The following is a 26,114-nucleotide window of genomic DNA, read 5'->3' as shown; positions in this document are numbered from 1 at the left end:
ACTGCCTCCTCCTGGATAACAGAGGGACCATTCTGCTCCCTGACACCATCTGCCAACCCAGGAGGACAGTTGTCCTGAGGACAAACCGTCTTTTCGCTAAAGACTGAGGCAAAGAAGGCATTAAACACCTCTGCCTTCTCCCCATCTGCAGTCACTAAATTCCCTCCTGCATCCAGTAGAGAACTGAGGTTGTTCTTACCCTTCCTTTTGCCATTAATATATTTGTAAAAGCATTTTTTATTATCCTTCACAAAAGTTGCCAAATTAAATTCTAACTGAGCTTTGGCTTCTCTATTTTTTTTTTCTACATGCCCTAACAACCCCCTTAAATATTTCCTGAGATACCTGACCCTCCTTCCAAAGATGATACATCCTCTTTTTATTCCTTAGCTCCTTCAAATGCTCCTTGCCCATCCAGGCTGGACATTTGCCTTGTCGACTCATCTTTCGGCACACAGGGACAGTCTGTTCCTGTGCCCTCAAGATCTCTGTTTTGAACCATGCCCACCCTTCCTGGACTCCTTTGTTTTTAAGGGCTGCTTCCCAAGGAACTCTCAGAATAAGTCTCCTGAATAGGCCAAGGTCTGCCCTCTGGAAGTCTAGTGTGAAAGTTTTATTGATGCCCCTCCTTATTTCACCAAATATTGAAAACTATAATTTCATGATCACTATGCCCCAGATGGCCTCCAATCACCACATCTCCCACCAGCCCATCTCTATTTGCAAACAACAGGTCTAGTGTAGTCCCTCCCCTGGTGGGCTCACTCATCAGCTGTGACAAGAAGTTGTCCTCCACACCCTAAGAACCTCTTGGACTGACTCTTCTCTGCTGTGTTAAGTTCCCAGCAGATGTCTGGTAGGTTAAAGTCACCTACAAGAACAAGGGTTGGTGATCCTGAAACATCCTCCAGCTGCTTGTAGAATAAGTTATCCACCTCTTCTTCCTAGTTGGGTGGTCGATAACAGACTTCCAGCAGGATGTCAGCCTTGTTGGCCTTCCCCTTAATTCTTACCCATAGGCATTCAACTTCATCATCATTAGTTTCAATTTCCATGGCATCAAAAGCCTCCCTAATATAAAGGGCTACCCCTCCACCTCTTGTCCTTCTCCTATCCCTTCTGAAGAGCTTGTAGCCATCCAGTGCAGCGCTCCAGTTATGTGTCATCCCACCATGTTTCTGTGATGGCGACTACATCATAGCTTTGCTGCTGTACCATGGCTTCCAGCTCTTCTTGTTTGTTACCCATGCTGCATGCATTAGTATACATGCACTTCAGCTGGGCTGCTGATTTCACCCCTGACTCTGGCTTACCACCCTTGGGCTTGCTTCTGGAGAGCCCAGTTGCATCCTCTTCCCTCTTCAAATCTAGTTTAAAGCCCTCTCAATGAGTTCTGCCAGTTCATGGGCTAAAATCCTTTTGCCTCTCTGAAGGGAGGGTGCCAAGAAGATGAAGCCCGGCTCTTCTCGGTGGTGCCAAGCAATAGGACAAAAGGCAATGGGCAGAAACTGATGTACAGGAAGTTCCACCTGAACAGGAGGAAGAACTTCTTTACTGTGTGGGTGACTGAGCACAGGAACAGATTGCCTGGAGAGCTTGTGGAATCTCCCTCACTGGAAATATTCAAGAACTGTCTGGACACAATCCTGTGCTATGTGCTCTGGTCTGACCCTGCTTGAGCAGGGAGGTTGGACCAGATGACCCACTGTGGTCCCTTCCAACTTTACCTATTCTGTGATTCTGTGATCCTGAGTCAACATCCCTGAAGGCATTTGGCAAGACATAAAGACAAGACACTTAGGCACATGGTTTAGGGCTAGACTTAACAGTATTAGGTTAATACTTGGACTGGATGATCTTAAAGGTCTTTTCCAACCTCAATGATCCTATGATTTTATGATTCTATCCCAGCTTTTTCACCATCTGCTCCTATAGGAGATGCTCCAATCCTTTCATCACTGCAGTGGCTCTTCGTTGAACTTGTTACAGTATTTCGGTGTCTTTCTTGTACCGAGGAGACCATAACTGGACACAGTACTACAAGTGTGGCCTCTCCAGTGCTGAGTAGAGAGAAAGGTTTACCTCCCTCAACCTCCTGTCAACACTGTTCCTAATGCAGCTCAGGATACTATTGGCCTCTTTTGCTGTAAGGGCACATTACTGTCTCACATTCAGCTTATTTTCCACCAGGACCCCCATGTCCTTCTCTGCAAAGCTGCTTTCCAGCCAGTCAGCCCCTATCTTGTATTGGTGAATCATGTTATTCCTACCCAGGGGCAGGACTTGGCATTTCCCTTTGATGGACTGCATGAGGTTCCTGTCTGCCCATTTCTCCAGTCTGTTGAGGTCCTTCTGAAGGCACAACAGACATCTGGTCTATCAAACGCTCCTCCCAATTTTGTACCATCTAAAAACTTGCTGAGGGTGCTCTCTGTCACATTGTTCAGGTCATTAATGAAGTTGCTAACCCGTATTGGCCCAAGGATCAGCCCAGGGGAACACCACTAGACACTGACCTCCAACTAGGCATTATGCTTCTGGTCACAACTGTCTAAGCCTGGCAGTTCAGCCAGTTTTCAGTCCACCTCACTGTCCACTTATCTAACCTGCACTTTGTCAGCTTGTCTATGAGGATGTTATATGAGACAGCATTGAAAGCCTTGCTAAAGTCAAGATAAAGAGCATCTGCTGCTATCCCCTCATCCACCAAGCTAGTTGACTCATTGTAGAAGGCTGGCAGGTTGGCCAAGCATAATTTTCCTTTTGTAAATCCATGGTGACTACTCCAAATCCCCCTGTGTCCTTTGTGTGCCAGGAAATGGCTTCCAGGATTATTTTTTCCATCATCTTCACAGGAATAGAGGTGAGGCTGACCAGCCTGTATTTCCCCAGATCCTCCTTCTTGCCCTTTTTGAAGATTGAAGTGTCATTTGCTTTCTTCTGGTCCTCAGGAACCTCCCCGATCCTTGGAGATGTATACAACCTCTATCCCTGGAGCTGTACATGACTTTATGGGACAGGTCCCTGAGAAACCTGATCTAATTAGACTTGCTTTGAGCAGAGGGTTGGACTAGATCACTTCTGGAAGTCCCTTACAACCTAAATACTAAAATACAGCTTACTGGTGGATGAAATAGGACTACAAACTGTCACATCAGCCAGCTCCTCCTTCCATATCCTTTTAAGGTGCAATCTACAAATGAAATTGTAAGGAGTTATACCAGGAAAATCATATAGGCATCATCTCCTGTATGGAGACAACTTTTCTGGGCTGTTTATCCAGTCAGTATTTTTATTTTATTTTTGTTTTGTTTTGTTTTGTTTTTTAAAGTTCTTTTTCGCAGACAAACCATGCATTTTGACATTTTGTTAGATTTCTATGTCTGCCACCATACTTCCTTCTTTCCACTCACTGGTTCTCAGCTCTCGCCTTTCCAGGCACTTCCACCAGCTCTTTATCTAAGACCGGAACCCTTTCCTGCTCACTAGATCACAGTTTCACTCTTCTGAATCAGAAAACTCATGTTTTCCTTTCCTCCTCACTGACTGGGCCTAGCTGCTGTTTTCATGAGCAAATGATCTCTTGGGAGGTCTTGAGGGTTGCATTAGAATCAGGCTAGTACATGACCATAAAAAGAGAATGAAAGAATATCCGTGTTACTTGTCATAGAACATTTTCCATTCCCACCATAGGTTTAGTACTTGCTCCTTTCTCTGTTTTAATAGGATAACTTCCTTCAACCATATATCCTAGGTCCTGTATATGGAATGGAATAGATTCTTTGTTAATAGATTAGGTACTAAAAACCAGAGTTCACATAATTAATAGCAGAAGCAGCAGCTGCAAGGAGATACCCCATTTAGAGCCATCTGGAGGACATCCACTGGTCTTTGGAGCAATTAACATATAGATAGGATAAAACAAACAATCTTCTGCTTAATATATTTGAGCTATAAAGTCAGGAAAAATGTCATGAACTGCAATAAACTATACATTGCCAATATCACTGCCCATAATTTAAAGAGTAGAACCACTAGAGCTTTTAAAATAAAAACAAGTGTGAATGAAGAAATATGTTTTCTTTTGTCTCAACAGTTCAGTGTCTTTGGCTGACATTTTTCAAATAGAAGTTAGCCTGATCAGACATTCTACATTGATATTTTCAGTCTTTGATTACAGTTTAACAATGTGATGAGTGACTTTCTGTTTTTACAGTATCTTAAACAGGGACACATTGGTCATTCTTAATAATAAGCATGTCTTAACAGACCCATTTAGGACAGAAGATCGCTTAGATATTATAAGAGCAAAAAAAATGAGGAAACAAGAGAGTGTGTTGGAAAAGTTTATCTGAAGAATGAATTTGGCAAAATATGTCAGTGAAGAGGATGCTGCAATTGTTAACATCAGCCTCAGAACCCAAGTGTTGTTGAGTTTTTTGTGTCAATGCCAGATTATCATCAATAAATACCTATATGCTGGCACCAAAAAAGTTTTCTACAGGCCTTTTGCTTCTTCCTTAACCTTATATCAAAAGTTTCAGGGGATATATTTAGAGGTAACTTGAAAAAGAGGGAGGGAAGGTTCTCCCTGAGCAACTTTGAAATTAGCCCTACTCTGACTGTGTGTGTGGGTTTTACCATATAACCTCTAGAGGTCTCTTTTGACCTAAATTATTCTAAGATTTTAAGTTTGAACATGGGAGAAAGGAATTTGATGGTAGAAAACCATGTTCATGGAAGCAAGAAAAGCACAGGAAAATAGAAGAGTCTGAGAGAGAAGCAAAAGGACATATTCTCCTTCCTCTACCTTCCTTCCTTTGGAAAAAATAAGAAATATGTATATCATTGCACTTAAAACAATAAAGAAATTACATAATTGTTTTCTGTAAGTAATGACTACAGATGCCTCAGCAATTCAGGAAATTGCCAGTATAATTTCAACTAGAAGAATAGAGGGCCACATGAAGACTTCTTTATTACACAGATGATCATATTATGACAAATTTAGATCATACTTCCTATCAGTATAACTTAAAACTTGTCCATAAACTCAAGTTTTTTCCCCAAACAACAAAATGCTGCATATACAGCTTCACACTGCTCAACTGTAACAATTATCTGAATTCATTTTAGATTAATTCAAGTGATATGAATCCAACTTGTTTTCACTCAAATAATGATTTAAAATGACAAAAAATAAAGTTTTTGTTCAAACATTTTTCTTTGCTAATTAAAATATAGTAGCCCATATGATGTCATTAAAAGAATGTGCATTTAACTTCATATTTTAGTAAACATTCTAATTTAGATCAATAACCAACTTACATAGTTCCATTTGTGTAGACTGTGTCACTTCCCTCCACATACTGAACCTGGGCTGGGTAGACATGTTGTACCTGTTGCACAGTCTGTACTTGCTGTACCTGCAAACAAGAACACCAGAAATATAGGATAGTTTACCTTATAAAAAGAATGACTAGTGCTTCAGTGCATTTAATGGTTTCTAAACAATGCTCTCAATTATGGGATATCCCTGTTCTCACAATTACTAAATGACACGGAATGTAATATTGTGGTGCAAGTCTGTAATATGCTAAGTGGAGTACTAACATTGGAGATGGAGGCCCTTGAGAGTATGGGTATTTTCAATGCCAAAGAAAGAACCATCTAGAAAGAACAAGAACTATATGATTGACATCAAGCTTAGGAACTATATTTAGGAAGGAAGAAAATTGTATTTGGTCATCTATATGCTGATTTTTTGTATTTTTTTTTACTCCAATTTATACAATACAAGCCTCTAAATCACAACTTACATGTGCTGTTAAAAGGCAAACTTTGACCTGTGAGAGTAGGTCCTAAAAAATTCAGTGTAATCCTAGAAGAGTCTGGTTCTCATGCATATGATGCATCATCATATGTCTCCGAGGTGAACTGCTCTGGCAGAAATGCTCTGGAGTGGAGGATTGTGCTAGGAGAGCTTTCCAAAACCCAGCAAAACTGTGAACCTAGTGCAGAGAGACAGAGGATGCACCAGCCTCAGCCAGAGCAGGAAGTGTTAAAAGCTAGACAAGCGGCAGCTCTAACTCAGCATGGGCGGCACCAGGAGTGAAGGTAACCAACTCCCACAGGTACAAAAGATGCACCCAAGAAGCAACCAGGAGTGGTGCAAATAGGGCAGGTAAACAGGGTGTGACTGTCATGGTTTAGGAATGGTATTCCCCAATTTAGGACTCCCTTTGTTTTATGGCAAAACCAGCCTTCAGGAGGATTTGGATTATCTTCTCCCCTTTCTCAAAAACCTCCTCTGCTGTGTTGCCCCATAGGACGATGTCATCAATGTACTGTAAGTGTTCTGGAGCCTCACCCTTTTACAGTGCAGCCTGGATCAGTCCATGGCAAATAGTGGGAATGTGTTTCTACCCCTGGGACAGTCGGTTCCAGGTGTACTGGACACCCTTCCAGGAGAAAGCAAACTGTGACCTGTACTCTGCTGCTAAAGGAATGGAGAAAAATGCATTAGCAGTATCAATGGTAGCACCATTTTGCTGCCTTGGACTCCAGTTTGTACTGAAGCTCCAGTGTGTCCAGCACAGCAGCACTCAGTGGTGGTGTGACTTCATTCAGGCCACGATAGTCCACTGTCAGTCTCCACTCTCCATTGGACTTACGCACTGGCCATATGGGGATATTGAAGGGTGAGCAAGTCTTGCTGACCATTCCCTGGCTCTCCATGAATCATCTCATGGATGGGAGTCCTGGAGTCCTGGTTGGTGCTGTGTTGTTGACAGTGCACTGTTCTGGTAGCAATCGGTACCTGTTGTTCTTTGACCCTCAGCAGTCCCATAGTAGAAGGGTCCTCTGAGAGACTGGACAAGGTATTCAGCTGCCTAATTCCCTCTGTCTCCACAGCAGCTATCCCAAAAGCCCAACAATGCCCTTTTGGGTCCTTGAAATACCCTCTCCTGAGGTAATCTATGCCAAGGATGCACAGGGCCTCTGGGACAGTAACAATGGGGTGTTTTCACCATTCTTTCCCAGTCAGGCTAACTTCAACTTCCAATACAGTCAGCTGTTGGGATCCCCCTGTTACCCCAGAAATAGAGATGGATTCTGCTTCTGCATATCTTGATGGCATCAGGGTACATTATACACTGGTGTCAACTAAAGCCTTATACTCTTGTGGGTCTGATGTGCCAGGCCATGGGATCCCCACAGTCCAATAGATCCTACTGTTCCTTTCCTCCACCTGGCTGGGGGCATTACCCCTCTAGTCCTGGTCATAGTACTCATTGCTCACTTGTAAATATGAACTGGAGTTCCCTTCAAGATGATGGGAAGTAACATCAGCCCTCCTATTCCATCTGATGACGTGCCCACTGGAAACTGGAGCATCATTTATCCTTGAAGAATTTCCTGTGGTGGTTGTTCTTCCTCTCAACTCACATACCCATGCTACTAGGGCAGAGGTGGGTTTTCCATACCACCTTCTCATGTCACGCAGGTAAAACCACAGGTTACCTCATGATTTGTACCTTCTCTCTTGAGCAGGAGGGTGCTTGCTCCCAATAGCAGAGGCTCTGGTCCATACTGGCTGTGCATGGGACATTTTCTCTCTAACTTGCTTGAGTCTTTCAAGTCTGTGCATAGTCTTGGACAGTCTTTCCACAACTGAGGCACAGGTTGGTAGGGAGGAAAAAAAATGATCTTCATATTGCCAGTCGGGTAGTCACCTGAAGCACTGTTTGTTCTCCTTTCATTGATATCAATGCCAGTGAGGTGGTGTATGACAATGGTGTGCTCTGTACAAAATTCTGCCACATTGATTGTGTACACTGGACCCCATCTGGATCTACAGGGGACTGCTTGTTATTTGAATCCCTTCAGAGTACATCCAGCACAGCTAATTCTCTCAGGTACTGGATACCCTTCTCCATGGCGTTCCACCTGCTTTGGCTCACTACTAAATCATCCTTGAAAGAATACCTTTCCCTCACGCTTGACAGGAGTTACTTCCAGAGGCTGAGAGTTTCTGTCTTCTTCCCAATTGTCTTGTCAATGCCCACTTCCTGGGACAGGGATCTCAGTTGCTTGGCTTCACTACCATCTAGTTTCATATCGTGGGCTGCGATATCCCAGCATTGGAGCAGCCAGGTCACCAGGGGCTCACCTGATTGGCAGCTGAAATCTTTTTGCATATCTCGCAGCTCACATGGGATAGGGATTGGGTGATTATCTCTGGCCCTACCTCTTCTTCCTTTGGAGACGGCCCTGATTCCTCTTCAGCCCTCACTAGGCGAACTGATTTAGTCTAAGATTTTTTCTGTATGGGGGCGACTGCTACCAGCATGGGTTGTCCCCCTGGCTCAGCTGCAGTTTGAGTAGCCATGGTGCCTGCTGGTCTGCTTTCCTCTTCCTCCCCCAAGGGTGCTGTCTAGTAATGAGCAGTGTCTGATAAATAGTAGCCAGGGCCCAGCACACTGTAATAAGTTGTTTTTCTCTGGAGTTGACACAGCTTTCTCCTTGTAAATATTGTCATTTTATCAGGGTCCTGTAGTTGTTCAGGGTTGGACTCCCAAAACACTGGAGGAGAGAATTTCTCCAAAAACTGGCCCATTTTCTCCCACATTCCATGCCACTCATGACTATTCCCCCTTGGGGCAGATCTCTAAATGACCATCCTAAAAATCTCCTTCTTGACTCTAAACATGGTATGGGCCGCACTGAGGAGACCTGGCAGACTTAGCAACAAGAACATGCTTTCCTTAACATCCAAGGGAAATTCTAAATTCTCAAAAGCTATTGTAACAGGCCTGAAAGATGAAAAGGGGGTAAAAAGGTGAAGAAAATCATCCTCCCCTGTTCCCCCCACAGACTGGGTATGATTATTAATGCACTCCCAAAGGTAGCGCGTGAGGTAAGGTTAGGAGAGCAACACTAAATACACATCGCAAATGACCCTCATTGCCCTTGATGCTATCCTGTCATAAGCTGATATCCCACAGTACAGCAACAAAGCTATGCTGATCCCTCTCCCTGCTCTGAAGAAGATCATCACAAGGAGCACATACAGGAATATATACAGGGTTGGGTACCACATCCACAGGAACAGACCAAGCAACATTGTGACCAGTGGCTCCATACCTAATACAACAAATGCTTAGATAAAATTTGTTTCCAACCCTCTCTGGGCAGAGCTGTTGTTATCTCAACCCTTCATGCCTCACATTGGGTGCCAAATAAGGCTGTTGTGGTTTAGGAATGGCATTCCCCAATTTAGTGCTCCCACTGAACAAATGCTTCTGCTTCCCCACCCCCCTCCAATTGGAAGCACAAAAGGCAAAGATCACATTTTGAGATAAGAACAATCTATTGGAAACAGCAATAAGATAAGAAAATGAACAGTAACAGCAACAATATTAATAACAAAAGGTATAAGAAAAAGAAATTATTTACACAGAAAGCCCGCAAGAATAAACAAATACTGGGCGGCTTCCCCTGCCACATTTTCTCAACCGGAAGGAACATCCTTCTCCTCGAGAGAGACCCTTTTCCCTGCCCCCGAAGTGAGAGAGAGTCCCTTTCCCACCCCTGGCAGTGGTGTGAGGTGGTACTGAATAAAATTACAGTCCTGTCCACACCCCCTCCTAGCTACTGCAAAAAATTAACTCTGTTCTGGATAAACCCAAGACAGGGGCACATCAGCCAAGGCAGGCTTGGCAGTTTACACAGCAGTTCATGCAATAAGGGCATGCAGGGAGGATACAGTCCCCCTACCAATTCAAGAGGCGAGCCCAATTAGTGGTCATTAGTGGGTTTAGGAAAGGCAGGTCCTGCCTGACCAATGTGATCTCCTTTTATGACCAGGTAACCTGCCTAGTGGATGAGGGAAAGGCTGTGGATGTGTCTACCCGGAATTCAGTAAAGCCTTTGATACTGCCTCCCACGGTATTCTCCTGGAAAAGCTGGCAGCCCATGGCTTAGACAGGTGTATTCTTTGCTGGGTTAAAAACTGGCTGGATGGCCAGGCCCAGAGAGTGGTGGTGAATGGTGCTGCATCCAGTTGGTGACCAGACACTAGTGGTGTTCCCCAGGGATCAGTGTGGGGCCCAGTCCTGTTTAATATCTTCACTGACAATCTAAACAAGGGGATTGAGCCTACCATTATCAAATTCCTGGACGACACTAAATTGGGTGAGAGTGTCAATCTGCTGGAGGGTAGGAAGGCTCTGAAGAGGGACCTGAACAGGCTGGATCAATGGGTAGAGGCCAATTGTATGAAGCTGGGTCCTGCACTTGGGCCACAACAACCCCATGCAATGCTACAGGCTTGGGGAAGAGTGGCTGGAAAGCTGCCTGGCAGAAAAGGACCTGGAGGTGTTAGTCAATTGCCAGCTGAACATGAGCCATCAGTGTGCCCAGATGGCCAAGAAGGCAAATGGCATCCTGGCCTGTATCAGAAATAGTGTGGCGGTTTGGCCAAATTTAGAAATATATCCTCTGAGAGAAGGCAGGTTACAACCATCCCTCCCCCACCAGGTTTGGGAAAAAATAAATTTTCCTTGAAGGAAAGTAAAAGAGATAAAAACTATTTATTTAACGAACACACAGGAAAAGGGATAATGATGCTAAATAATAAAACCCCTTGCCCTGCTGAGAGAAACCTGGGAAAATTTGAGTCCTTCCATAGATCTCTCTCTCCCCCTCCTTGGAGCTGGGACAGGGTGGTGGGCGCACCTCCAGGGCCAACGCCTCGGTGGAAATTCCTCCCGATGTATTCTGATGTTGAAACAGTCCAGCAGAGAAAAAAAAGGAAATAAAACAAAGTCCCAGGAAAACAAAAGTTCAACTCTCCGTCTCTCTCTGGAGAAAGAAAAAGGAGCTGAAAAACTGGCCGAAAGCAAGCAGGGTGCTTTCCCCACTCTCGCTCTGCTGCCGCAGCTGACAAAGAAAAAAGTTTCTCTGTGTGACCTTGAACAAGCTGCAAACTGCTTTGAAGAAGTTTTGCTCAGGTTTTCCTCCCCCCTCTCAGGCTCAGTTTAAAGGCACAGAAAGGCACAAAATTAATTTCTGGGCATGGGGCAGCGATATGGGATACACATCACAAAGTCACCCCAAGACACCAACAGGACCAGGGAAGTAATTGTCCCTCTGTACCAGGCACTGGAAAGGCCTCAAATACTGTGTTCAGTTTTGGGCCCCTCAGTACAAGAAAGACATTGAGGTGCTGGAGCGTGTCCAAAAAAGGGTAACAAAGCTGGTGAAGGGTCTGGAGCACAAGTCTTATGAGGACCAGCTGAGGGAACTGGGGTTGTTTAGTCTGGAGAAAGGAGGCTCAGGGGGGACCTTATCACTCTCTCTACAACTACTTGAAAGGAGGTTGTAGTGAAGTGGGGGTCAGTCCCTTCTTCCAGGTAACAAGTGACAAGATGAGAGGAAAAGGCCTCAAGTTGCACCAGGGCAGGTTTAGATTGGATATTAGGAAAAATTTCTTCACTGAAAGCATTGTCAAGCACTGGAACAGACTGCCCAGGGAAATTATTGAGTCACCATCCCTGGAGGTATTTAAAAGATGGGTAGATGTAGAGCTCAGAGACATGGTTTAGTGATCGACTTGGCAGTGTTGGATTCAATGATCTTAAAGGTCCTTTCCAACCTATATTATTCTTTGATTCTATATGATTCTATGATCTACAAGAGCTCTTTAATAACATTTTAGTTAGAACACATTCATCATCCTCACTATATTCTCTAAAATTCCTATCCCTCCTTCTCCACCATTAAGTCATATACTTCAAAACAAGATTCTAAACTTCATTGTTAACTACTGGGAATAGTCTGGAGGTGCTCAAGAAGTTGGGAGGGAACACAGCTGTGACACCTGACCCCAACTGACCAAAGGGATATTCCATACCATACGATGTTATGTTCAGCAATAAAACTAGGGGGAAGGTTGGCCGGGGGACTGCTGGGCATTAGTCAGTTGGTGGTGAGCAATTGTTTTCATTTGCAACTCTCATCTTTCTTGGATTTTATTTTTCTCTGGGTCTTTTTTTCCCCCTCTTTTCCTTACATTTTATTAGAATTACTTTTTAATTATTAAACTGTTTTTATCTCAGCCCATGAGCTTTCTCATTTTTACCCTTCCAATTCTCTCCCACTGGGGGGAGGGGAGGAGTGAGTGAGCACATTGCTGTGGTGCTTAGTTGCCATCTGGGGTGAAATCATGACACCTAAGGAAAAATTTATATGAAAACCTTAATTTTGAAAAAAAATACATTGCTTTGAAAAAGACTGTTCAAGTGTGACAGAAAAACAGAGTTTCTGTCAATCAGTAGTAATGATATGTACTCTTTTTGATGATTAAATGGAAAATTCAGCAAGTTGCTGATTTCACGTTAACTGTTACATAAATTGACATTGGCCTGCCATCTCTTAACAGTGTTCCTGAACTATAATTTCCCAAATTCAAAAAATACATCTCTTATTATTAAGCAAGATAAAATTGTACAGAATTTTGATTTTAGATACAAGTGTTTGCATTAAAAGTATTAATAAGGTTAAGAGAATAATACCAGGGTAAAATATGTGAGGATTTATAAACCCCATTTAAATAAAAATAAAAAAAAATCAGAGCTGTATACACAAAGATTTCTGTTCTCAGAGAAAAAAAATCATCTTAATACATTAATTAGTCTGTAATACTTTTGGAAATCAGCTCATGCTGTAATGTTGATATTTAGATAAATGACCAATATAAGTTCATGACTAGTTTTTATGTTAAAAATGATTTTTCATTAAGCTCCAATTTTCATTAGCAGAAGTTTGTATGTCCAGTTGAATGATACATTTATTTCTGAATGCTATGGTCATAGTCTACTATGAATAGGAAGATTTGTTTTGTGTAACCTTTAATGTATGGATACACATTCTAAAATAGATTAGACACTTGTTTTTAATTTTACTCTTTGAATCCTTCTGTATTGCATGACATAAACCATAAGGTCAGTGAAATTAATTTAAAATCCTTATAAGCTTGCTACCTCATGCTTAAGAATGCATGTTAAAACAGGAATGATATATGAGTGGAAAATCATATTTGAGGAAATATAAGACTAAGAAAAATTGCACAAGATGTTAAATGGCATTTAATTATGCTTCTCACTTTTTTGCCTTAATTTTGCTACTTTTTACTTGCACATATATAGGTTTCTCCCTTCACCAATTCAAGGTTCCAAAAATGACAATTGCTGTGTCATTTAAAAACATCTGTGAAACTACTGCCGCTACAATCAGAAGGGAATCTTAGTTTTTCATTAAGGACATTTCTTTTTCTTCATTTGGAGCACCATATCAAACTTTCATGAAAGCCATAGTTATATTGTTAGTGTGCAAATAAAAAATTTATTTTAGCAGAAAATAATTTAGACATTGAAAAATTATTCCACTCATAACTACAAGAAAGAATTTAAAAAAATAAATTATTTCTTCTGAATTTTTCATTTTTACCTAAAGTAGTCTGCTCCTAAAGCATGTGTACATAAATTCAAATTTTAAATTTAAGCAAATATATAGTATATACATTAATTTTTTTCAGAGCAAAGCCATTCTTCTTCATCAAAGACATTGCTTTAATGCCTGATAGCCTTTTCTTTTCCTACAGTGGAAAAGCACCTATCTTACCCACATTCTTCACCACATTTCCTAGTGTTATAGTAGATTCACATCTTCTTCCCAGAATCACAGAATAGTTATGGTTGGAAGGGACCTCTGGAGATTATCCAGTCCAACCCCCCTGCCAAGGCAGGGTCACCTAGAGCAGGTGACACAGGAACGCGTCCAGGTGGGTTTTGAATGTCTCCAGAGCAGGACATTCCACCACCTCCCTGGGCAGCTATTCCAGTGCTCTGCCACCCTCAATAGAAAGAAGTTTTTCCTCATGTTGAGGTGGAGCTTCTTGTGTTTTAGTTTGTGGCCATTGCTCCTTGTCCTGTCTCTGGGCACCAATTAAAAGAGTCTGGGACCATCCTCTTGGCACCTGCCTGTTGGGGAGGATGAAAGTTTGGTAAGGTATGTAGGCTTGGCAGAAAGGTCTGTGAATGTAGAAGCTGGGGATGAGGTAGAAATGAAAGCAAGTTTTGATATAGAATAAAAGATGTTTTGCTGAAACAGTGATCGCTGAGTAACTGAGAAGGCAAAGGTTGGAGATGAGTTGGAAGGAGATTTTTAGGAGCAGGACAAAAGTATGTGATTACAAACAAAGACATGTTTTTCACCAAGTAAATAAGTCTCAAGAAGAGCATAAGTAAATAGAAAACATGTCTTTACCAAAAAAAAAGATATGGCAGGCAAACAAGAAATGTTGATGTAGCAAGAAGAAGAAAGGTCTGAGAATTTTCCACTGTAAGCTTAAATTGTAACTTACTTACTCTTGTGATTGGATAATAATGACTATAATATGGTGATGGTAGTAGCTATGATAGGCTATAGGCAAATGTAAAGGTATTGTGTATGGTGCTTATTGGTTGTTATGTGTTAAGATACTCTGCAAAGAAAAGTATATCATGCTTAGTAACTTGAACAGAAAGGGGCTTCAGGTATGCCTACAGCTGGAGCTGGCAGCTGTAGGGCAGGCTCTGGATACCCACTCCCTGAAATGCTGTAACTTCGCCTATGCAATAAACAGCTTTCAAGAGAGCCACCTGAAGTCCAGACATCCTTCGTGAAACTTTCTCCTATACCTGCCTTTGAGATATTTATATGCATTAATAAGATCCTCTCTCAGTCTTCTCTTCTCTAGACTAAACAGGCCCAGCTCCTGCAGTCTGTCCTCATAAGAGATGCTCCAGACCCCTAACCATATTTGTGGCCTCCACTGGACTGTTTCCAGTAGTTCCTTGTCTTTCTTGTTCTGAGGAGCCCAGAACTGAACACAGTACTCCAGATATGGCCTCACTAGGGCCGAGCAGAGGGGGAGGATCACCTCCCTCGACCTGCTGGCCATACTCTTCCTGATCCCAGGATCCCATTGGCTCTCCTGGCCACAAGGGCACGCTGACAGCTCATAGTCAACTTGTCATCCACCAAGACTCCCAGGTCCTTCTCCGCAGAGCTGCTCTCTAGTAGGTCGGCCCCCAACCTGTACTGGTACTTGGGGTTATTCCTCCCCAGGTGCAGGACCATACACTTGCTCTTGTTGAACCAAGTGGGCCTTGGCCTTCCTCGTCACATCCCTGCATATTCTGACAATATTCTTATAGTCCTCCCATGTGGCCAGTCCCTTTTTCCACATCCCATAAATTTCTTTCTTCCATTTGAGATTTGCTAGAAGCTTCCTGCTCATCTATGCAGGTCTCCTGCCCCCTTTGCTTGATTTCTTGCTCATGGGGATACACTGGTCTTGAGCTTGGTGGAAGTGATGCTTGAATACTGACCAGCTCTCTTGGATCCCCTTCTCTTCTAGGGCCCTAACCTATGGGATACCTCTAAGTAGGTCTTTGAAGAGGTCAAAGTTAGATCTCCAGAAGTTCAGAGTTCTAGTCCTGCTTACTGCTTTGCTTCCTCCATGCAGGATCCTGAGTTCCACCACCTCATGGTCACTACAGCCAAGGCTGCCTCCAATGTTCACGTCTTCAACCAGTCCCTCCTGGTTTGTTAGCACAAGGTCCAGCAACACACCTCTCCTCATTGGCTCTTCCACCACTTGCCTCAAAAAGTTTTCATCAATAATCTGCAGGAACTTCCTGGACTGTGTGTGCCAAACTGTGTTGTCTCTCCAACAAATATCAGGGTGGTTGAGGTCACCCAGGAGAACTGGAGCCTGTGACCATGAGGCTATTTCCAGCTGTCCATAGAAAGCCTCATCAACTTCCTCCTACTGATCAGGTGGTCTACAGTAAACACCCATGACAGTGTCACCCATATCACCCTGTCCCTTAATTCTCACCCATAAACTCTCAACTCGTTAGTCTGTCCCTGGGTATATCTGTCCCCAGCTCGATACATTCCAGTTGCTCTCTCACATTAAGAGCAACTCCACCACTGTAGGTACTTGGGGGGGGGGGGTTCGGGCAGATGGAACGGACGGAGACGAGAGATCTCTGAAGTCAGATCTTGGAACACGTGGTTTATTGCAAAGGGCGTGGGTACAGGGGCACTGCTTAGAGCTGCCAGCTGCAGCTCCAAGCAGGCCCAAGGTGTAAGAGAGAGAGAGAGAGAGTGAGCGAGAGAGCTAAGAGCAAGAGCAAGAGGAGAGGGTAAAAAGAGTAAAAAGCAAGAGAGCGAAGTCCTTGTTACAATACAATAAATCATCTTCTGTACTGAATATTCTAATTCTCACTAGCCAACCTAGTACAAGATACAAATCCTATAGCATTTACATACAGCCTATGAGAGTTATTACATTACCATAGAGTGTTACATTTTAACTCCTAAAAACTACTCTTTGGACCCCTTCTGCTGAGCTAGTAGGGTCTGCTCTGACCCTTGGACCTGTCTGCAAGCAGAGGGTATTGTTCAATCAAGAGGGGATTACCTTCAGTCGGCCATACCATTGTTTTCCAGTTGTTCAGTAACTAAGACTTTCTATCTCAAAGGTGGCTTTCATTTCGATGTCGCTTATAGTTTTCATATTCCCAAAATCTTTTGTCAGGCAATCATATTTATAAGGCTTTCCTGTTTCATCTTCCCCAACACACCACCTTGCCTCACTGACCTGTCCTTTCTAAAAAGTAAATAGTCATCCATGACAACATTCCAGTCATGTGAGCTATCCCACCATGCCTCAGTAATTGCAATGAGATCATGGCCCTGTGACCGCACAGATTTCCAGTTCTTCCTGTTTATTCCCCATGCTGCCTGTGCTTGTATACAGGCACTTCAGAGAGGTAATCAAGCATGCAGGTTCCCTAGAAGGGGTGTAAGAGGATTCACCACAGCCATACACACCCTCGATGTGGTTAGCCCTGTGATTTTCATCCTGAGAGGCAGCCAAGGAACATCTGTCACTGCACTGGTTGGCATGGCCTACTCCCCATGAGGAAGCAATGGCACAAGCATCGCCACTTTGGACCCCATTCCCCTTCAGTTTAAAGCCCGTCTCACCAAATTGGCCAGCCTGCTGCCAAAGATTCTCTTGCCCATTTTAGACAGGTGGATCCCATCCCTCCCTAACAGGCTACAATCATTGTCATAAAAACCAAAACCTTCTCGATGGCACCAGCCACAAAGTCAGACATTGATGTGCACTACATGTCTGCTTCTGTCTGTCCCCATTTCTCTAACCAGTAGGATAGATGAAAAGATGACTTGGGCACTGTTGTTTTTCACCTGCCTCACCAGGGCTTTATAATCTTCCTTGATCCTATCTATTTTTTGGCTTGCGGTGTCACTTGTACCCACATGAAAAAGTAGTAGTGAGTACTAGTCCATGCTCTTGACAAGTTTGGGTACCCTCTCAGTAACCACCAATCCTACCCCCTGGTAGGCAGCATACCTCTTGTGACTGTTTATCAGGCTGGCAGATGGGGGCCTCAGTGCCCCTTAATAGAGAGTCGCACACTATGAGCACTCAAAGTTTCTTTTTATGGTAACTGCTGTGTGCTGCTGGTGTGGATTCTCCTTGTTGGCCTTGCTCATGGACTTCTAAAGCCTTTAAAGCATCAAATCTGTTTTTGGTCTGGATGTTGGAGGTTGAATTGGAACCCAGCTTTTGTGGGTCACCAGGTTCCAAGGTGCCTCATGCTCAGTGGTATCCATTGTAGGTGGATGGTTTCAAAGCCACATTATCTATCTCCATTTCAGCCCCTCTAATACTGTGCAGCCTATTAACTGTCTCCTGTAATTCAGCCACCTGCTGCAACAGGTCATCAACCTGTGCACACTTTGTGCAGGCACCAGCCTTTTCTCCAGGAGAAGTATCTGGGCATCCATTGCAAGCTACCACCTGTACTGACATCTCCTTCCTTACCAGTTCCATCTGGATGGAAGCATCAGACTTCTTAGGGGCTATCTCAGTAGACACACTGGTTTTGGCTCTGAGACAAGTGCCCACCATTATGGCAGAGACCTAGAGCACTTAGCACTTACCTGAGCTGTGGACCTACTTTCAGATTGCAGCACCCTCCCCATATGCCCTACCCTCGTGAACTGCCGCGTCACATCCTTCTGATATGCCACATCCTGTTTGCTCACCCTATTCGATGCTCTCTGGGCTGCTCGTGCTTTCTGGAGTCGTTTAAATCTCCCACAGTGTTCCTGGCTATGGCCCCTCCTTGTCTGATTGGCTCACAAGAGCTTCCAAGCTCTGACACAGCTCTGGGCTGCTGATCGGGCTGGACTGCTGATTCTTCCTTTTCCTTACCCTACACATTCAATTCCTTTAGAATTCCTGACCTTTTCTCAACACTTTTATCATCTATCCTTTTCTCTCTAAACCAGTATCTCCTTCATATTCCGTCTTAATCACTGCAGAATCATCTGCGTTGGCTTTCACTACATATGCATCACCTTTTCAGTCTATACAAATTATTGCAGCAAACTCCTCTTCCTTGGCCAGGCTGATCCCCTAACATTCCTTTTTGAAACCTTACATAACTTATACTTTCAAAGTAAGACTCAACTGAAATATACAGTCTAATAGAATCAGAAAATGCTCCAAAGTACAGATTAAATATTCAGTGAAAAGGAAATATTGGAAATAATAATGCTAGAACATGAGTAATACCTTATTGAAAATATATTCTGATAAAAACTATATCTAGTTTTCAAAAGTTTGAAGCAAAGCTTAAAAAGAGTTAACCACAGTAAGCCTCATAGAAAGCTTTACTAAGTCAAAGCACCATAGTAGCTTCATTTAAAAAGTTAGCACAATAATAGAAAGACCTTATCATTTTCACACAGGCAGATAGTAATAGGACAAGAGGGAATCGTTCTGAACTAAAAGAGGAGAAAGTACATGAAGATAAGCTTTTAAATTCATGTTAAGTGCCCAATATTTGAATGTTTTGCTGAAACACTGCATTTTTGGGGTTTGGGGGGTGGGGGGGGGGGCATGTTTAAAAAAAAAAAGCAAATGTATTCCAAGGTACATTATAAGTAGAAGTGATAGTAATGGAATTATTATACATTATAAATTGAGTCTGTATACCAGGAAATATTATTAGTGAAATGTATGAGGCATTTAAACAGCATTGCAAAGAACATGCTGTATTGGACTTGCATGGCCTGGTTTTTGGTAGGGAGGGCCACAGAGGTGGCTTCTGTGACAAGCTGCCAGAATCTTCCACAACGTCCGGCAGAGCCAATCCCTGGAGGCTCCAAAGATGGACATGCCACTAGTCAAGGCTGGGCCAATAAGAAATAGTGGTAACGCCTCTGTGATAACATATTTAAGAAGAAATCAAAACAAAGGTTGTGGCACAGTTGTAATTTTCAGCCAGAGAAGAGCAGAGTGAGAACATGCGAGAAGAATGACTATGCAGACACCAAGGTCAGTGAATAAGGAGGGGGAGGAGGTGCTGCAGGCACCAGAGCCAAGATTCCTCTGCAGCCTATAGTGAAGACCATGGTGAAGCAGGTTGTCCCCCTGCAGCCCATAGAGGACCACGGCGATGCAGAGATCCACCTGCAGCCCATGGAAGAGCCCCACGCCACCTGGGAGAAGGCTGTGATCCTGTGGGAGACCTGTGGAGGGAGGGGCCCTGCTCCCAGGCTGGAGCAGCCTGTTCTTGAAGGACTGCACTCCATGGAAGAGTCACCCGCTCTGCAGCATTTTGAGGGGTACTGTTGCCTGTGGGATGGACTCACATTGCAGCAGTTCACAGGGAGCTGTTGCTCGTGAGATGAACTCATGTCAGAGAAGTTCACAGAGAACTGTCTCCCATGGGATGGACCCCAGGGTGCAGCAGGGGAACAACTCCTCCCTGAGCAGCAGGAGAAGCCATGGGTGATGAACTGACCATAACCCCCATTCCCTGTCTCCTTGCGCCACTGGGGTAGGAGGTAGAGCTGGGAAGAAGGGGGGGGGGGGGGGGGGGGGGGGGGGGGGGAATGTGTTTTTAAGGGTTAATTTTACTCTTCATTATCCTGCTCTGATTTTGTTAGTAATAAATTCACTTTATGTCTCTAAGTTGAGCCTGTTTTGCCCATTGTGGTATTTGATGAGCAATCTCTCCCAGTCCTTATCTCAACCCATGAACCCTTTGTTAAATTTTCTCTCCTCTGTCCAGCTGCGGAGAGGAGGGAGTGAGCAGCTTTCTTGGGTGCCTGGCATCCAGCCAGCATTAACCTGCAACACATGCAGAAAAAAATCATCACCTTATGTAGATACAAAAATGCTGCTAGCGAGGATTTTCTTTCTATTTTCTAAGTCCGTGAGAGACTTTTCTCTCTCACAGAAGAGGTAGCAGAGTATGTAAACAACCAAGCCACCTGCAACCTTGAAAAGTCTTGTTTATGGTATAGTAGAAAAATATTTTGACAATGGATGTTTTAGGATTTTAGCCAATCACCCCAAGGGGTGGCTGATCCTTTGTCCAATTAGACTATGAAGAAAAAAGTCTATAAAAGAGTTTGTAAAATAATTAAATAAATCAATCTTGCTGCACAATTCCTGCCTGCTGGATCTTCTCTCCTCCTCCTCCCTATGACTGCGGGACACCGTGATACCCTAGGGCCCAGGCCCGCGGGAATATTTGGTGCTGTCCGACGTGATCTGCACTCTCTGATGTGTTCTGCTGCTGCAAGTCAAACCGAATTTCTCTAGAGGTACGCTGTTCCCCTTCCTCCCCCCCCCCCGGGAGGTCCAACGTGACTGAGGAATAGCGAATAGCGGCTCACAAACCGACGCTGTGGTAATGGCCTGGAAAGGTGTGTTTAGCATACTGCAAACCTCCATTCCTGAGAACTCAGTTCAGGAATTATTAGATTGGGCTACCTTAAAAGGGATTTCCATGGACAGAGATACTGCCCTGGACTTTGCCTTATGGCAGGAACTTGGCTGTGCTGTCCGGCATGAACTCCCGTTTGGGGACCCTGCAGTGTTAGAATTATACCAGACCTGGCGTTCGTTATTTATTCTGCTGACCGACCTCGACTGTAGCAGCAGAGCTGGCTCGCCTGTTTCGGTGATGAGTGACAGAGGAACGTCTGAGGGGGACCTTGGTGACCGGGCTCCACAGGCAGAGCCTGCGCCGCCTCACCCTGCACAATCGCAGGACTCCGCGGCCCCCAGGGACACCGCGCTGGCAGAGGTGGGGGTGTTGGGGCAGCGGGAGGGCGTGCAGCCTGCCTTGCCGCTAAACTCGGCGGCGGCCACGGCTTATCCAGGGCCGCGAATTAGCGGCTTAGCGAATTGGACCCCCATGGCGGCTCCTAGCCTGTTTGCGTATGCACCAACACAGCCAAAATCACCTGGATGTCCCTTCTTAGCCGGTGTAGCGCCAGGCGTGACTGCACAGAGACTGCCTGGGTGTGGTCCGCTGCCCTCCTTGGCGCTGGACGATTCTGCATCGCTGCAGAACAGGGCCATCGAACTTTTAATACAGCATCTGCCTTTGCTGACAGAGTTACCGAACATATCCCGAAAGCTGGAGGACCTGCTCAGCCTGCAAGAGCAGCTGCTGCAGATAACAAAGGTACCCTGCCGCGCAGGGTGCGCCGGGCCCGCGCCGCCAGCACCACCCGCGCCGCCCACAGGAGACGCAGTCCCGAACAAGGGAGCGGCGCGGCTGGCGGCAAACCCGGAAGTGGCGCTGCCGCAGGAAAACCTGGAAGCGGCGGTGGCTGCAGAGCGGCGGCCAGGGGCAGCGGCACCAAACGCGGCCGGGGAGCGAGAAACAGCATCAGTTTCAGCAGCGGCGCGAAACGCTGCCGCGGAGCAAGGCCCGGGAGCAGCGCCGAACACGGCCACAAAGCAAGGGCCAGCGGCAGCTCCGGGCGCCGCTGTAGCCCCAGAGACGACTGCAGCAGCTCCAGTACCGGTTCGGTCGGGACTGGCCGAGACGGCATCCCATAAAGAAGCTGCTGTTCAAACTGCAGCGCAGCCAATTGCAGTCTGTGCTGCTTTTCTGGCTCTAGCGAACTTAGCCAAAGTGCCCCTCTCCATCCACCTCTGTTCGCTCCCAGCGTCTCAGAGTTGCCTTTGCCTGATGACTCATCACTGGGAAGTGAAGCAGATGAGGTTCTGGCCCCAGGGCGTAAAGCTGCCGTAGCCGGGCGGAGAAGGAAAAGGCTGCTCCGGTCTCGCCCCTGGACCTTTCAGGACTGCACGGTAACAGTGCGTCCGACCCACTACAGTCGCTTCTTAGAGTCCGTTAAAATGCGAGCATTGGAGGAGGGTGACTGGAGGTTATTGGAAACACTTGGAATGCCAAATAGATTTGAGGATTCTGGGGGTAATCGGGAAGCTGTTACACTCCATCCACAGGCTGTGCCAGAAGTTCAGGATGGTAGTGGTCCCCCAAAAGGGAAGATCCAAGCTTTTCCAGTGTATAAGGCTCTCCCAAATTTAGGCAAGCGTGATAAGCATGAGGTACTTGCTTGGAAGGTTGCCCAGGACCTCCAATCCAAGGTGGCACAACATGGGCTAGGTTCTGCTGAGGTTATGCAGATAATAAGGGTGATAAATACAGATTTGCTTTCTCCATTTGATATCAGACACTTAGGTCAAATTCGATTTCAACCTATACAATTTACAGTTTTTGAGAAAACCTGGAGAAAGCTGGCCGACAAGGCTTCATTAGGGAATATGCAGCTCCCTGCTGCCGATCCTAGACGGACAGCAGGAATGGATGCTTTGATGGGGACTGGTCCCTTCTCTGATCGCAGTCTACAGGGTAGCTTGTCCTCTAGCGTCCTGCAGCAAGACCAACAGGTCGGCATGGCTGCCCTGTTGAAAACCATAGAGTTGTCTGCACTTAGAAAGCGATATACTGAAATAGTTCAAGGGAAATCAGAGTCATTCCTCTCTTTTGTGGAGAAACTTGCTGCTTCTCTCGAGAAGCAGGTTGAGGATGACGGGGTAAGACAGTTGTTGTTAAGGCAGTTAGTGAGAGAGAACGTGAACGAGGAGTGGAGAAAAATCATAGATGCCTTACCAGGGGATCCTGAGGTAACAGACATGGTCGAAGCCTGCACTAAGGTGGGATCTGGGAACCAGAAAATGTCTGCTTTGGCTGTGTTCCTGCAGCCTGTTCACACATCTTCTGATAGTAAACCAAAGCAACCAAAACAGGTGAAGAAACGGAAGCGGCCTAAGCCGAGCCAAAAAGAGAACACACCAATCCCCCAGTGCAAGAGGTATGGCAGACCAGGGCATTGCTCAGACTACTGTAGATCCCTGACTAATGCCGATGGTCGGCCTTTGTCAGGAAACTTCCGCCAGGATGCAAGGAGGGGGAATTGCTCTCCGATGCAATCTCTCCCCCAGAGAGTGGCACAGGTACAGGCACAGGCCTACCCAGCCACCCTAGAGACAGCACCCAGGGATCAGACGGGTTTGACGTCCACACCGCAGCCGCAGTCGTCTTATACTCTAGCGGTATTTATAAGGTTCCCTTGGATGCATATTGACCCTTAGCCCAGGGATCCAGTGCAATGCTGGTGGGAAAACCTGACGTTGCCCATCAAGGAATCTTAGTGCACTCAGGAGTCATTGATGCTGACTTTAAAGGTCAGATTTGCACTATGGTCTCCACGCAAAAACGCCCTGTCACTATTCCTGAAAAGACCTGCCTTGCTAAATTAGTGCCTTTTAAGTCTTGTGTCCCCAGGATAGAACAACCAACTCAGGAAGATAACGGCAGTGGATCTACGGGACTTCCGCAGGCCTTCTGGACTGCAGACATCCCTGACCAAAGGCCACAGATGACATGTACCCTGATCCTGCCGAACGCCCATCCGCCCCGGACTCAGCTTCGAGGTTTGATTGATATGGGTGCTGATATAACTGTCATCTCCTTCTCTGCGTGGCCTCCCTCATGGCCTTTAGCCCCAGTGGGATCGGCCATCGCAGGATTAGGAGGAACCACAAAGAGCTATTTAAGTGAACGGCCTGTGGTGGTGAAGGACTCAGAGGGGCACACAGCTACAATTAAGCCTCATGTTGCTACCACTTCCCTTAACCTTTGGGGATGGGACGTGTTGGCAGCTTGGGGGGTAAGGATTGGGACAAATTTTTAATAGGGGTCACTGTCCTTAAGGGCACACAGTATCCTACACTGCCTTTGCAGTGGTTGACTAACACACCAATCCAAGTCAGACTCTGCTCAGTTAGTTGAATTAAGGGCTGTTATCATGGCTTTTCAATGATTCTCACAGGAACCTTTGAACTTGGTTACTGAAGCCAACTAGCAAAAGCTTTGTATACAATTAATCACCTTACAATACCACAAAATTCAAATAATCCTGTTATTCTGAATCATTTTCTCTCATTGCAGTCTGCAGGCGAGACACAGCTGCCCCGGGCAAAAGTCTGGGTACGGGATTTACTCACTAGCCAGTGGGAAGGCCCGCATGTGCTTATCGTTTGGGGTTGTGGGTATGCTTGCGTTTCCACAGATACTGGGGTACGGTGGCTACCTTCAAAATGCGTTCGCCCTGACCTACGGCACCAGAGGCAGAACAGGCAACCTCCAAATGATGACCAGAACGCCAACCATCCAAATGGTGACCAGAATGTAGATCATCAGCCTAATGACTCTTCTGATGATGACCGACCAAGATGTTGACCATCAGGCAGATGGTCCTTCTACAAGCAGAGACTGAACTTTAAATTTCTTGTTATGGAGTCAGATAGTTAAAGCCTTAAGTGTTGGGGAAGATGAAACAGGAAAGCCTTATAAATATGATTGCCTGACAAAAGATTTTGGGAATATGAAAACTATAAGCGACATCGAAATGAAAGCCACCTTTGAGATAGAAAGTCTTAGTTACTGAACAACTATAAAACAATGGTATAGCCGGCTGAAGGTAATCCCCTCTTGATTAGACAATACCCTCTGTTTGCAGACAGGTCCAAGGGTCAGAGCAGACCCTACTAGCTCAGCAGAAGGGGTCCAAGGAGTAGGTTTTAGAAGTTAAAATGTAACACTCTATGGTAATGTAATAACTCTCATAGGCTGTATGTAAATGCTATAGGATTTGTACCTTGTATTAGATTGGCTAGTGAGAATTAGAATATTCAGTACAGAAGATTATTTATTGTATTGTAACAAGGACCTCGCTCTCTTAATTCGTCTCTCTTACGCTCTTAATTCTCTTAGCCTCTTGCTCTTGCTCTTAGCTCTTAGCTCTCTCGCTCACTCTCTCTCTCTCTCTCTTACACCTTGGGCCTGCTTGGAGCTGCAGCTGGCAGCTCTAAGCAGTGCCCTTGTACCCACGCTCTTTGCAATAAAGAGCGTGCCCCAAGATCTGCTTATAGAGATCTCTCGTCTCCATCCCGTCACCGTCAGAGCCCTCACGAACAGTTTCTACGCTTAAGGACATATTTAGAATTAATACCTGATGTAAATTTCTATTTAGGATTAATAGTAGAGTTTTGCTCTTATCAAACAAAAAGGGGGAATTGTAGATACAAAAATGCTGCTAGCAAGGATTTTCTTGCTATTATCTACGTCCATGAGAGACTTTTCTCTCTCACAGAAGAGGTAGCAGAGTATGTAAACAACCAAGCCACCTGCAACCTTGAAAAGTCTTGTTTATGGTATAGTAGAAAAATATTTTGACAATGGATGTTTTAGGATTTTAGCCAATCACCCCCAAGGGGTGGCTGGTCCTTTGTCCAATTAGACTATGAAGAAAAAAGTCTATAAAAGAGTTTGTAAAATAATTAAAGAAATCAATCTTGCTGCACAATTCCTGCCTGCTGGATCTTCTCTCCTCCTCCTCCCTATGGCTGCGGGACACGGTGCTATACCCTAGGGCCCAGGCCTGCAGTAATAACCTTAAATTTTAAAACTAAACTTAACACAATGCTAGAAATTTTAGTTTAGACAACAGTGATTCACTAGCACAGAAACAGACATATAATTTAACAAGCTATTCTCAGTTTTAATATTGATTTTGAAACTGTAAAGCCAACTTATATGAAAAAAAGAACATCAGATTTCACC

The 26,114-nt window shown here is 44.9% G+C and overlaps 2 protein-coding genes across 3 annotated transcripts in view; one reads left to right on the top strand and one right to left on the bottom strand.

Annotated features, from left to right (window-relative positions):
* LOC138102746 (transcription factor RFX3-like) overlaps positions 1–26,114 on the bottom strand; it is a 243,462-nt gene that overhangs the window by 162,517 nt on the left and 54,831 nt on the right. For both annotated transcript variants that reach the window (XM_069000496.1, XM_069000497.1), the window contains exon 3: positions 5,329–5,426. In XM_069000496.1, coding sequence (XP_068856597.1) covers positions 5,329–5,426 — 98 coding nt within the window. The remainder of the gene's footprint in view (positions 1–5,328; positions 5,427–26,114) is intronic.
* On the top strand, positions 21,003–25,754 carry LOC138102707 (nematocyst expressed protein 3-like). The gene is made up of 2 exons (XM_069000462.1): positions 21,003–22,273; positions 23,761–25,754. Exon 1 carries the CDS (start codon positions 21,132–21,134, stop codon positions 22,212–22,214), a length of 1,083 nt encoding a protein of 360 aa, XP_068856563.1. The 5' UTR covers positions 21,003–21,131; the 3' UTR covers positions 22,215–22,273; positions 23,761–25,754.

The sequence above is a fragment of the Aphelocoma coerulescens genome (genome assembly GCF_041296385.1).
Source record: "Aphelocoma coerulescens isolate FSJ_1873_10779 chromosome W unlocalized genomic scaffold, UR_Acoe_1.0 ChrW_unloc_scaf_1, whole genome shotgun sequence".
NCBI classification, from domain to species: domain Eukaryota; kingdom Metazoa; phylum Chordata; class Aves; order Passeriformes; family Corvidae; genus Aphelocoma; species Aphelocoma coerulescens.
The sequence above is the reverse complement of the archived record's forward strand: the minus strand, read 5'-3'. Positions and strand labels throughout refer to the sequence as shown.